At 42.5% G+C, this 14,053-nt stretch overlaps 1 protein-coding gene across 2 annotated transcripts in view; it reads left to right on the top strand.

The window, feature by feature from the left end:
- Nucleotides 1-14,053, top strand: part of LOC105251314 (sushi, von Willebrand factor type A, EGF and pentraxin domain-containing protein 1) — a 36,890-nt gene that overhangs the window by 18,761 nt on the left and 4,076 nt on the right. Inside the window, exons 6-32 of one of the 2 annotated variants that reach the window (XM_011258011.3) lie at nt 233-373; nt 463-692; nt 812-1,165; nt 1,263-1,637; nt 1,717-1,885; nt 2,147-2,509; nt 2,601-2,783; nt 2,879-3,055; nt 3,115-3,317; nt 3,612-4,235; nt 4,351-4,474; nt 4,636-5,958; nt 6,261-6,713; nt 7,474-7,691; nt 7,810-8,062; nt 8,151-8,992; nt 9,087-9,970; nt 10,053-10,300; nt 10,388-10,519; nt 10,595-10,760; nt 10,873-11,124; nt 11,238-11,779; nt 11,907-12,119; nt 12,199-12,354; nt 12,486-12,609; nt 12,914-12,976; nt 13,825-14,015. In XM_011258011.3, coding sequence (XP_011256313.2) covers nt 233-373; nt 463-692; nt 812-1,165; nt 1,263-1,637; nt 1,717-1,885; nt 2,147-2,509; nt 2,601-2,783; nt 2,879-3,055; nt 3,115-3,317; nt 3,612-4,235; nt 4,351-4,474; nt 4,636-5,958; nt 6,261-6,713; nt 7,474-7,691; nt 7,810-8,062; nt 8,151-8,992; nt 9,087-9,970; nt 10,053-10,300; nt 10,388-10,519; nt 10,595-10,760; nt 10,873-11,124; nt 11,238-11,779; nt 11,907-12,119; nt 12,199-12,354; nt 12,486-12,609; nt 12,914-12,976; nt 13,825-14,015 — 9,003 coding nt within the window. The remainder of the gene's footprint in view (nt 1-232; nt 374-462; nt 693-811; nt 1,166-1,262; nt 1,638-1,716; nt 1,886-2,146; nt 2,510-2,600; nt 2,784-2,878; nt 3,056-3,114; nt 3,318-3,611; nt 4,236-4,350; nt 4,475-4,635; nt 5,959-6,260; nt 6,714-7,473; nt 7,692-7,809; nt 8,063-8,150; nt 8,993-9,086; nt 9,971-10,052; nt 10,301-10,387; nt 10,520-10,594; nt 10,761-10,872; nt 11,125-11,237; nt 11,780-11,906; nt 12,120-12,198; nt 12,355-12,485; nt 12,610-12,913; nt 12,977-13,824; nt 14,016-14,053) is intronic. The other variant, XM_011258012.3, reaches the window with a different exon arrangement.

Raw genomic sequence — 14,053 nt, 5'->3', positions numbered from 1 at the left:
ATACACAGTACTGGAAATATATATCATTCGAAACACATTTGCATTCCTAACGCTATTATTAAAATTATTTAATTAATCATATATGGTTTAATTACATGAGAGAGAGAAGCCAAAGTTTTTTAGAATAAAATATTTCAAAAATTAAATTGACGTTAAATATTAAAAAAATTAAATTGACGTTGAAATTATTTTTTTTAATATTTAAAAATTAAATTACGTGAAAATAATATAGGTTTCTGGGCACCGAAGCAACCGAATCCACACTCGGGCGAATGCGTGGACGCCGCCTTGACGGACGACAGACAAACGTGGGAATTGACCACGTGCGAGTCACTTCTTCCTTTCATGTGTCGTGCCAATGCCTGTCCTTCCGGTAAGTTTTACCATCGCGTAAATCGGTGATCCGGCTTTACACGCGCGAAACGGAGCGATAATCCTCCCGTGACGGTGATACATGCGCAGGTTCGTTCCACTGCTCGAACGGCAAGTGCATCAATGCGGCGTTCAAGTGCGACAAGCAAGACGACTGCGGCGATTATTCCGACGAGCTGGATTGTTCGGCTAATTGTCAATATTACATGGCGAGCAGCGGTGACGTCGTGGAGAGTCCGAATTACCCGCATAAATATGCACCCCTCAGCAATTGCAAGTGGACGCTCGAAGGCCCTCAAGGACACAACATTCTTCTGCAGGTGAGTCTTTCCCGTTCGATAAAGTGATAATGTTTAATATAGGAAAAGTCCCTCTTGCCACAGAAAAGTTTCTTCTTTATTAAATGATGAATAAAACGAGCTTTTCCAATTTGTTTCAGTTCCAAGAATTCGAGACCGAGAAGAGCTTCGATATAGTACAGATCCTCGTAGGCGGTAGAACCGAGGAGAAGTCCGTAAATTTGGCGACTCTTTCCGGCAAACAGGAACTCAGTAACAAACTCTTCGTCTCGGCCTCGAACTTTATGATTATCAAGTTTAGCACCGACGCTTCGGTGGAGAGGAAGGGCTTCCGGGCTTCCTGGAAAACCGAGCCCCAGACTTGCGGCGGAATTCTAAGGGCGACGCCGCAAGGACAGGTGCTCACTTCTCCAGGATATCCGCAGAATTATCCTGGAGGACTCGAGTGCCTGTACATCTTGCAGGCTCAGCCAGGACGAATAATGTCCGTGGAGGTAAGCTAAAATTTCTTACACATCCGACTTGTTTTTATTTTCATTTATTTTCATTTATTTAATTTATTTTCATTGCATTTGATTTTCTCATTTCTAGATCGAGGACTTGGATCTCGAGATGAATCGGGATTATATTCTTGTCAGAGACGGAGATTCGCCCATGAGCCGACCAATCGCGCGCCTCACAGGAAAATCAGAGGACAATCCGACGGTGATCATGTCCACCGGAAGCAACTTGTATTTGTATTTTAAAACGAGTCTCGGCGATTCTAGGCGTGGGTTTAGCATTCGCTTCACGCAAGGCTGCAAGGCTACGATTATCGCGAGAAACGGCACGGTTCAGTCGCCTTCTTACGGCCTCAACGATTATCCTAACAATCAGGAATGTTTGTACAGAATAAAAAATCCGGATAGAGGACCGTTGTCTCTGAAATTCCTCAGTTTCGACGTTCACAAGACTGATTACGTGCAGGTAAGATCGTACTCACGTTATATAAATGAAGAAGTTTCGCGGAATCGTTAACTTTCATTTTCTCTCGCGAAATTGACAGATATACGATGGTTCCAACACGAACGGTCTACGCTTACATTCCGGAAACGGTTTCACCTCTAACATTCGACCCAAGATCACGCTCACTGCGGAAAGCGGAGAAATGCTCGTCAGATTCGCCTCCGATGCTTTGCACAGCAGCACCGGGTGGCAAGCTGAATTTTCTGCCGGTAAATTATATTTTATTTTAATATTAATTATATTACAATATTATATTTTATTTCTTTTAATTTGTTATTTAACAATCTTTTTAATTATATTATATTATTAAAATTATTATATGATATATATAATGAATCTATATACAAATTATATTTTTTATTAATTATAAATTTATTATATTTATTATATTTATTATAATTTATTATATTTATTAACACATATAATGCAATAACTGTGTGCTCTAATATAAAAAAAAAATTATTTTATAGACTGTCCGCCATTGCAACCCGGCGAGGGAGCTCTAGCATCGAGTCGGGACACAGCTTTCGGTACGATAGTTACATTCTCCTGTCCGTTAGGACAAGAATTCGCCACAGGAAAATCGAAGATATCCACGGAATGTCTCCCCGGAGGAAACTGGTCCGTTACGTATATTCCCAAGTGTCAGGAAGTATACTGCGGTCCCGTACCTCAAATCGACAATGGTTTCTCAATTGGCTCTTCGAATGTTACTTATCGCGGACTGGCGACCTATCAATGTTACGCGGGATTCGCGTTTCCTTCCGGACGGCCAACGGAAAAGATCTCATGCCTGGCGGACGGAAGATGGGAAAAGAAGCCCTCGTGTTTAGGTACGTAAAGTTATCTGGGATTGAGGTATGAAATAATTAAGAAAATAACGCGAAATAAAATTTAATGAAAAAATATGCACATTTTTTTCAGCATCTCAATGCGCTACGTTGCCGGAGGCTCCTCATTCTAACATAACTATCTTGAACGGAGGTGGTCGAAGTTATGGCACGATTGTTAGATTCGAGTGCGAACCCGGTTATGTACGAAGCGGACATCCCGTCATCCTTTGCATGAGCAACGGTACCTGGTCCGACGAAGTGCCAACATGTTCACGTGCGTAATAAATTATTATAAAACGTAATTAAACGCTAATTAAATTAACATTGATGTACAATTAAATTGACAAAAATGACATTTATTTTTGACAGGTGCTAGATGTCCGTTGCTGCCGATAATTAAAAACGGATTTGTCGTCGATATTAACAGAGATTACTTTTTCGGCGATGAAGCCAGGGTGCAGTGCAATAGAGGTTACAAGCTAACTGGATCAAATATCATACAATGCGGACCCTATCAACGATTCGATAACGTGCCGACTTGCGAAGGTAGAGATTTGCTAGCGTTAACAAAATTATTCATGACATTGAGATGAGTATATTTGTAGACATAAACGAATGCGCATCGAGCCAATGCGACCTGGCGTCCACGGAGTGCATAAACAATCCAGGTGCATTTACTTGCAAGTGCAAGCCGGGCTTTGCACCGACCATGGAGTGTCGACCTATCGGCGATCTCGGGCTCATCAACGGCGGCATTCCCGACGAATCGATCACGGTTTCGAACTCGGAAAATGGATACACAAAAACCGTAAGATGCGGAATTTAAAAATCAATCTTTCGTTTTCCCTTCTGCGCGATATATTTATACAAGGTGATTCTGAATAAGCGTTCGTTTTTAGGCAGGGACAGTGCATCGCGCTGTCCCTGCCTACCTCTTGTACTCGTTCCGCAATAAGTAAACTATTTTCCTTTATAGTTTAAAAACTAAGCTCCGGGCAAAAAAATTTTGCAAGAGGAAAAATCGTCTTAGAATTCATTCAAGAACTTGATATTTTAAAGACGAACGCTTGTTCAGAATTACCCTGTATATCTCTCTTCAAAGGGAATTCGTTTAAACAACGGCGACGGCTGGTGCGGCAACAACATCGAGCCTGGCACGAACTGGGTGATGATCGACATGAAGGCACCGACGATTATTCGCGGCTTCCGCACGCAAGTCGTGGCCAGGTTGGACGGAAACATCGCGTACGCTGCAGCTGTGCGGATTCAATACACGAACGATCTGACGGACATCTTCAAGGATTACACCAACCCGGATGGCACACCAGTGGAATTTAGAGTTTCAGAAGCGACGCTCTCCGTTCTGAACTTGCCTCTACCGATCGAGACGCGCTACATAAAATTCAAGATACTGCAATACATCGGCGCACCATGCATGAAGCTAGAGATAATGGGCTGTACGAGGCTGGAATGTGCCGATATCAATGAATGCGCGATGAAGAACGGCGGCTGTCATCAGAAGTGTATCAACAGCCCTGGCAGCTACTCTTGCATGTGCAACACTGGTTTCGAATTATACAAGGGCAACGGCACGGCTGGATTCGATCTGGAGAAATCGGAGACCGGCGAAAGGGATGGCGATTTGTATCAGAGAAACAAGACGTGCGTCCCGGTGATGTGTCCTCCATTAACGTCACCAGAAAATGGAAAATTACTCTCGACCAAGGTAAAATATTAAATGACACGAAAATCGATTGTTTGAATAAGTGTTAATTGTCACGAAAATAATTGTTATGAAATATCTTTCATAGACGGATTTCCGAAATTCATTTGTTTTGTAGGAGCAGCATCATTTTAGCGATCTCGTCAGATTCCAGTGTAATTTTGGTTATGTATTATCAGGACCTTCGGCTCTAATTTGTACTTCTTCCGGAGTCTGGAACGGAACTATTCCCGAATGTCAATGTAAGCATCTGACATGTAAATGAAATTCTCAAAATAGTTTTATATAAATTTGTATATCATATCTATTATATCTGACGATAAAATGTTGTACAAAAAAGTTTAATTTTATTACATATTTATAAATTTCTACGACAATTTAAAACTTTCAAACTTTTTTTCAGATGCAAAATGCGTGTCGCTACCGGACGACAAAAACGAGGGTCTTTCCGTGATCCGAAACGACGAGGCTAGTGTATTAGTGCCTTTCAAACAGAACGTCACACTCAAGTGCGGCAGCAACGGCCGCTATTTGCGCAACACCGTGTCTTCTGCTTTTCGACAGTGCGTGTACGACCCTAAACCTGGCTTACCTGATTACTGGCTGTCGGGCTTGCAACCGGCTTGTCCTCGAGTGGATTGCGGCAAACCTCTTCCCACGCCTGGCGCCGAATATGGCCAGTACCTCGATTCCAGATACCAATCGTCTTTCTTCTTCGGCTGTCAGGATACTTTCAAGTTGGCCGGTCAGACCAATCGCAATGATAACGTCGTGCGTTGCCAAGCAAACGGCGTCTGGGACTTTGGAAATTTACGATGCGAGGGTCCCGTCTGCGAAGACCCTGGCAGACCAAGCGACGGCTATCAAGTAGCTCGAAGTTACGAGCAAGGCTCCGAAGTGCAGTTCGGCTGCAGCAGACCTGGCTACATCCTCATCAATCCGCGACCGATAGTCTGCATCCGCGAGCCCGAATGCAAGGTCATCAAGCCGCTCGGTCTCGCTTCCGGGCGAATCCCAGACTCGGCGATAAACGCTACTTCCGAACGACCCAACTACGAGCCTAGAAACGTCCGGCTAAATTCCGTGACCGGCTGGTGCGGCAAACCAGAGGCCTTCGCCTACATCACCGTCGACCTCGGTCGCGTCTATCGAGTGAAGGCGATTCTCGTGAAAGGCGTCGTCACCAACGACATTGTTGGCAGACCTACGGAAATTCGATTCTTCTACAAGCAACTAGAGAGCGAGAATTATGTCGTATATTACCCGAATTTCACTCTAACCATGCGCGATCCAGGAAATTACGGCGAGCTGGCGATGATCACTCTGCCAAAATATGAGCAGGCTCGTTTCATTATCCTCGGTATCGTCAGCTACATGGATAACCCCTGTCTGAAGTTTGAGTTGATGGGATGTGACGAACCGGTGGTCGAGCCGTTGTTGGGTTACGATTACGGATTCTCGCCGTGTGTGGACAACGAACCGCCAGTATTCCAGAATTGTCCGCAGCAACCCATAGTCGTGCAAAAGGGAGCCGATGGGGAATTGCTTCCGGTGAATTTCACAGTTCCAACGGCCATTGACAACAGCGGAAGCATCGCTCGACTGGAAGTAAAGCCGCAGAGTTTCAGAACGCCCATTCGGATCTTTGAGGACACAGTCGTAAAATACGTGGCCTTCGATTACGACGGCAATGTCGCCATCTGCGAAATTAACATTACCGTGCCCGGTTAGTAATGCTATTATTATTTTTTATTAATGTTAATATTAAAGAAAATATTAATATTAATATTGATATTAATAATAAAAAAGTATTAATTAAAATATAATTATTAATATTAATATTAGGGTATTATTGATATTAATAATATTAACAATATTACTTAATGAAAATATTAACATTATTAATTAAAATATTAATATTAATATTCCAATTTAGAAAAATATTAATTTAAAATGTTCAAAAATAATATGTATTCATTTTAATTTAAAATATTAATATTAATAATACGATCTTTATCTATATCACAGATATAACTCCACCGAAACTGAGCTGTCCCCAAAGCTATGTCATCGAACTGGTCGATCGACAAGAAAGTTATTCCATCAATTTCAACGAAACACGAAGACGTATCAATGCCACGGACGCATCCGGTCCCGTGAAGATTACTTTTGTGCCAGAACGTGCAATGATTCGAGTCGGTAGCTTTGAAAACGTCACGGTATATGCAACGGACTTGAGCGGCAATCGAGCAACTTGTCACTTTCAAGTTTCGGTTCAGGCAACGCCCTGCGTTGATTGGGAATTAAAACCGCCGGCTAACGGCGGCCTAAAATGTGTCCCTGGAAATAAGGGATTGCAATGTGTAGCAAACTGCAAAGCTGGATACAGATTCACGGATGGTTTACCAGAAAAGAAGTTTGGATGCGACGTTAACAAACGGTGGACGCCCTCGTCGGTGGTTCCCGACTGCGTTTCCGAAAGTGAGTCTTTATCTTTGCTTTAAATTTCTTTAAGGATGTTTTGTACAATTTCAGCAAAAAGTAGCTGAAAATCAATATTGACAAATATCCACTTTTGGTGTATTTTGAGTATGAGAAATTGTTATATTCTATATTTTCCTTAAGGATGTTTTGTATGTACAATTCCAGTAAAAAGTAGCTGAAAATCAATATTGACAAATCCATTTTTGGTGTATTTTGAGTATGAGAAATTGCGTGGAATATTATAATTTGATCTCAGCTACAGTGCAGAAATGTATTTTTTAATATTTATTGCGTTTTTACTAAAATATTCCGAATTTTATTAATCGAAATGATTAATTTTTGGCAGAGAATTTCGCCTTGTGACAGATACATGGCTAACTTCATTAAATTATATTTAATATCTTTTTAATCAGGTAGTACTTGTATAATATTATTTGATCAAATATTTCCTCTGTATCTAAACTTTTGCAAATTTTAAGCAAATTCTGAATATTATTTCCATGTGTTTTTATCATTTGAATCGACGTGATTATACGTTTTCTATAAGAACACATGTTAATTCGGTGCAAATTAAAATCTTTATAACTTGTGAACGGTTTAGTGAATCGATTTAAAAATTGTTGAAGATTCCAAACATATGTAAGGACATTCTATACAATTTTCATTAAATTCTCAATATTCTGAAAATAGGTACAAAACATCCTTAAACATTTTAAAAGAATATATTATAATTAATGAAATATCTTCATATCCGTAGACACGCAACAAGCTGATTATCATGTGATAGCCTCTATAACTTATCGTGCGAATGGCGCTGTTTCTCGATCCTGTTTGCCGCAGTATCAGGATCTCATGGCTGAATCTTATACGAAAATCAATAATATTTTAACTCAACGTTGCTCTGGTTTGAATGTGAATATGAATGTGTCTTTCATCAAATCAATGCCTTCCTTGCTCGAAGAGAATCTTCTCAAGGTAAGAAATAAATTGTCAAATCTTCACATCTTCTAATCATTACTGATACAGGTAACTGTAATAAATGCAACAATAATATAATGAAAAACTATAAGTAATACATTTCGCCAAATTTTAGGTGGACTTTGTGTTGGTAATCGTGCCGGCAATAAGTCAAACGCAATTATACGAGCACTGCGGCGGCACATTGATTCTGATCTTCGATTTATCGGCCCCGTATGCGACTGCAGTTATCGAGTCTTTATTAAACGTCTCATCGATCAGCAATCAATGTCCGCCTCTTCGTGCTCTCAAATCATCCAGCAGCAAAGGTTTCACGTGCAACGTCGGTGAAGTATTAAACATGGATACCAAGGACGTTCCTCGTTGTCGTAAGTAAACGCATTATTTAATTTTCCATCTCCTCCTTTGAATGTCTTGAAAAAAAATTTAATCGCAAATTTTTCTATACACTTTCAGTGCACTGTCCGGCCGGAACTTTCGCCGGTGAGAATCAGAAGCAGTGCACCCTCTGTCCGAAGGGCTTCTATCAGAACAGCGACCGTCAAGGATCTTGCTTGCGCTGTCCATTCGGTACTTACACGAAGGAAGAAGGTTCTAAAAGCATAGACGATTGCATACCGGTCTGCGGTTACGGCACGTACTCGCCATCCGGTCTGGTGCCTTGTCTGGAGTGTCCTAGAAACAGCTACACCGGCGAGCCGCCGATAGGCGGCTACAAGGATTGCCAGACTTGTCCGGCCGGCACATTTACCTACCAACCGGCCGCCCCTGGCCGCGATCGTTGCCGTCCCAAATGTTCTCCGGGCATGTACTCGGACACGGGACTATCTCCGTGCGCTCAGTGTCCTAAGAATTTCTTCCAGCCTCAGCATGGCGCGATCACCTGCATCGAGTGTCCGACGAACATGTACACGGACGGACCCGGCTCGCTGGGTCGCGAGGAATGCAAACTTGTCCAGTGCACCGACAATGTATGTCAACACGGTGGTCTCTGCGTGCCAATGGGACATGGCGTGCACTGTTACTGCCCGGCTGGCTTCTCCGGGAGACGTTGCGAGATTGACATTGACGAGTGCGCGTCTCAGCCGTGTTACAACGGTGCTACTTGCATCGATCTACCGCAAGGCTACAGGTGCCAATGCGCTAATGGCTATTTCGGTATTAATTGTCAGGAGGAGAAATCGGATTGTACCAATGACACGTGCCCGGAGAGAGCCATGTGCAAGGACGAACCTGGATTTAACAATTATACTTGTCTCTGTCGGTCTGGATACACCGGAGTCGATTGCGACATCACTGTAAATATCTCTTTATATTTTTGCGAAAAAGATTCGACAAAGAGTTGTATTTTTATTCGTAAAATGTAATTGATTTAATTTTGCGTTTTCGCAGATAAATCCATGTACAGCGAGCGGAAATCCTTGCAACAACGGTGCGACATGCGTGGCCCTTCAACAAGGCCGCTACAAGTGCGATTGCTTGCCAGGATGGGAAGGTCAGAGCTGCGAAATCAACACCGACGATTGTGCCGAACGACCTTGTCTGCTCGGCGCCAACTGCACTGATTTGATCGCCGACTTCTCCTGCGATTGTCCGCCCGGATTCACCGGCAAACGCTGCCATGAGAAGATCGACTTGTGCTCGGGCAATCCCTGTCTCAACGGAATCTGCGTGGACAAGCTCTTCAGTCATGAATGCATCTGCCATACGGGATGGACCGGCGCAGCTTGCGAGACCAACATCAATGAGTGCGCCTCGAAGCCGTGCAGAAATAACGGCCAATGCATCGACCAGATTGGCGATTATACCTGCACCTGCGAGCCCGGTTACACCGGCAAGCAGTGCCAGCATACGATCGATGACTGCGCATCTGATCCTTGCCAGAACGGCGCCACGTGCTTGGATCAGCTGGAGGGATTCGTCTGCAAATGTAGACCCGGCTACGTCGGGCTGCAATGCGAGGCGGAGATCGATGAGTGCCTCAGCGACCCTTGCAGTCCGGTTGGTACCGATCGCTGCGTGGATCTCGACAACACCTTCGTCTGTCATTGCCGCGAAGGCTATACCGGCGCGTCGTGCGAGATCGACATTGACGACTGCGAGTCCGATCCGTGCCTGAACAATGCGATGTGCGTAGACGAGGTTGGCGGCTTCAAGTGCGTGTGTCCGGAGGGATGGACCGGGACTTATTGTCAGATAGACGTCGGCATGTGCCAGAATCGACCGTGCCAGAACGATGCCGCATGCGTAGACTTGTTCATGGACTACTTTTGCGTGTAAGTATTTAAATTGCCGAGAATGTTTTCTTTGGACACATTCGATAAAAGTATCGATTTATTTTCAATTTTTAATCGACAGCTGTCCATCCGGTACCGACGGCAAGCAATGCGAAACGGCACCGGAACGTTGCATCGGAAATCCGTGCATGCATCATGGTCGCTGTCAAGATTTTGGTTCGGGTTTAAATTGTACCTGTCCGGATGATTACACGGGTATCGGCTGTCAGTACGAATACGATGCCTGTCAGGCCGGGGCTTGCAAAAACGGAGCGACATGCATCGACGAGGGATCCGGATTCACTTGCGTATGTCCTCCAGGATATACAGGTAATTACTCCATCAACGTTATTTGCCTTTTTTTCAAACGGATCAATTATTAAACAATTAAAAAAATTTTATAATTTTTATAATTAGGTCACACTTGCGAGGAGGACATCATCGACTGCAAAGAGAATTCTTGCCCGCCGTCGGCGACCTGTATCGATCTCACCGGCAAATTCTTCTGCCAATGTCCGTTTAATTTAACTGGCGATGATTGCAGAAAATGTACGTCTTTCATGTTATATTTTTAATTTGAAGATATTATTAATACGATAATTATTTTTATTTTAATTCTTGCAGCCATTCAAGTCGATTACGACTTGTACTTTAGCGATCCGGGACGAAGCAGTGCTTCGCAAATTATTCCATTTTTCACCGGTTCTACGAAAAGCCTGACTGTCGCTATGTGGGTGCAATTTACGCAGAGAGATGAAGCTGGAATTTTCTTCACTCTTTATAGCGTCAGGTAAATGCATTTGCACTTTTGTCTTTAACAATTTATTTTGCATAAAATATCTTGCTATTATTTTTTTTCAAGTAAATTATAAGTATTTATATTTGTAATATTCTTTGTTCAGCTCGCCACACGTTCCAACAAACCGCAAGCTTATGATGCAAGCACACAGTAATGGAGTTCAGATATCCCTTTTCCACGACTTGCAAGACGTATATCTGCCATTCAGAGAATACGCGACTATAAATGATGGACAATGGCATCACGTCGCAGTTGTATGGAACGGAGAAAATGGGGGAGAACTCACTCTAATCACGGAGGGCCTCATCGCTAGCAAGACCGAGGGTTACGGTAGCGGCAGATCACTTCCAGCGTAGTAAGTATCTCTTTAAAAATCGAAAACACCTTTTCATACATCTGCAAAAAATTGTGCGAAAATATTTTAATAACTTTTCTTGATAGTAATTAAAGAAATGTCTTCTCTTGCAGCGCATGGGCCGTGCTAGGTAAACCACAAAGCGAAAACATAAAAGGCTACACGGAATCGGGCTTCCAAGGGCACCTGACCAAGGTGCAAGTCTGGGGCCGCGCGTTGCACGTGACGAATGAAATTCAGAAACAAGTGCGCGATTGCCGCACGGAGCCGGTTCTCTATCAGGGTCTGGTACTGACATGGGCAGGATACGACGAGACCGTAGGTGGGGTCGAGAGAATCGTGCCGTCACATTGCGGGCAGCGAGTGTGTCCACCTGGTTACGGTGGCAACAGATGCCAGCAACTCGAGGCCGACAAGATTCCGCCCAAGGTGGAGCACTGTCCGGGCGATCTCTGGGTTATCGCGAGAAACGGATCGTCCATCGTCACCTGGGACGAACCGCGTTTCAGCGACAACGTCGGCGTCACGAAGATACAGGAGAAGAACGGACACCGATCTGGACAGACTCTGATGTGGGGCACCTACGATATTAGTTATGTGGCTTACGATCAGACTGGAAACTCAGCCAGCTGCAATTTCAAGGTTTACGTATTATGTAAGTGAAATCTTCCTTATTTAATACCATCAGAAAAAAATGATAAAATATTTATTTGAAAAATATTTTTCCAAAGTCGAGTTGTGTGCGAATTATTCAAAATTTTATCGTATTCTTTTTGCTACAGCGGAATTCTGTCCAATGCTGGACGATCCCATCGGTGGCACGCAGCAGTGCAAAGACTGGGGCTCGGGAGGTCAATTCAAAGTCTGTGAAATTTCTTGTAACACCGGACTTCGGTTTTCGCAGGAGGTTCCCAAGTTTTACACATGCGGTGCGGAAGGCTTTTGGAGGCCCACCAATGATCCTAGTCTACCTCTCGTATATCCGGCTTGTACAAGTAATCATTTAATTCACGTTTGATTGAGATATATAGTAATTTTATGTTTCTTAAATTTAATAAACATATATTTCTTCAGGCTCTACGTCAGCGCAAAGAGTCTTCAAAATTAAGATGAACTTCCCAACATCGGTGCTCTGTAACGAGGCCGGTCAGGGTGTGCTCAAGCAGAAGGTTCGAAATGCTGTGAATTCACTAAACAGAGACTGGAACTTCTGTTCGTACTCTTATGAAGGTAATACATAATTTTCAAAGAAATTTCATTTCATATAAAGGTACATACATTTTCATACATTTTCAATATTAATTTTTAAAATTAATTTAATTTTTAAAATTTAATTTAATTTTTAAAATTTTTTCATTTAGGAACTCGCGAGTGCAAAGACCTTAATATCGATGTGCAATGCGATCATCGCGTACGGACGACAAGAGAAACGAGCGAAGAAGATGGCGGAACGTACGTTGTTTCCGCCATTGTGCCCGCAGAACCGTAAGTAACTTATTGCAATTTTCTAATTAAGCGTTTTCGAAAATTCTGCGCCTTGTTCGACGCTCGCGAGTTTAATTGATAATTTTTACAGCGTGTCAAATGTTCTAAATACATTTTTATCGTACGCAAAATAATTACAGCTTGCTGTAAGATCGTAAATCATGGCTTGCTTTTTTTGTGTCTCGCACATGTCGGTCATTTTAATTGTCAGACGCATTTTTTGACAAGTGTGTTGTCTTCGCGCGTTCCATTTAGTGAATCTCAGTATACTGAGCATTTTTCTGTTACTTGTGTTGCATCATAGAACGAGACAGGGTCGCCAAGGCAGTGACACTTACGAGGTGGAGATCTCGTTCCCAGCGATAAAGTAAGGACAGCTCGATTCATGCTACGTGCAATTCGATTTTCATTTACATGTCTTACCCGCCACTCGACATCACTCTAATACGTTATCATTCTAAACAGTCATATAGCGTGCAGTTTATAACAATCTCCCGCGTGTAATTGTATGTTTTAGTGTCCTCTATGTTAATCGTGCATAACTCAGATTTGTATAATCAACATCGAAAAGTGATAAATCATACTAACGACTAATCCTACGGGGACAAGTGTCGGATCAAATTGTAAACAAAAGTAAAAGCTCGTGTGCACGTTATTACTAACTAATCACTATATATGCAGGAATCATTTTGGAAATTTCACCATAAGCTGCAACAAGTCTACATATTTCGATAGTAATTATAATACAACAAAATTCGTATAATTAAGTTGTGAAATCATTTATCATTTTTTTGAAGAAAATTATTATTCAATATGTTAATAGATTACAAAAATAATAATTCAAATAAATTGTGAAATAAAAATTGCAGCTAATTAAATTGAAAATTAATCTCTGTAGCCTACGCTACAGAGTCCAATTGTCGGTTTATGATTATAACTACAATTCCGACATATATTGGCAATTCATGTTATTGACGTGACAGTCAATGAATACCAAGTTGACATGTATTAATTATAATTACAATAAGGGTATGAGTGCGGTTTAACCTGTGGCACGCAAGACTACTGACGAGAATCCTGCTCCAAAGATAAGGTTGCCTTAATTACACTCGCCTCGAGATAACGGCTGTATATATTTGCGCAAATCGCTCCACGCCTGTTGCTACCGCATACATGGCATTTTTCAAAATAATAACTCTCGTTTGTATTTCGCAGCGATCCGATCCTGAACGCCAACTCGAACGAGCGCTCGACCGTGCAAATGTTGCTCGAGAAACTGATTCTAGAAGAGGATCAATTCGATGTTCACGATATTCTGCCCAACACTGTGCCGGATCCTGCGTCTCTCATCCTGGAATCCGATTATGCCTGCCCGATAGGACAAGTTGTCATGGCGCCGGATTGCGGTAAGCCGAATTATGGTTACAATGGGAAACTATATTTT

The sequence above is a fragment of the Camponotus floridanus genome, unplaced genomic scaffold (assembly GCF_003227725.1).
Source record: "Camponotus floridanus strain SB8 unplaced genomic scaffold, Cflo_v7.5 scaffold1, whole genome shotgun sequence".
Classification (NCBI taxonomy): Eukaryota; Metazoa; Arthropoda; class Insecta; order Hymenoptera; family Formicidae; genus Camponotus; species Camponotus floridanus.
The sequence above is the reverse complement of the archived record's forward strand: the minus strand, read 5'-3'. Positions and strand labels throughout refer to the sequence as shown.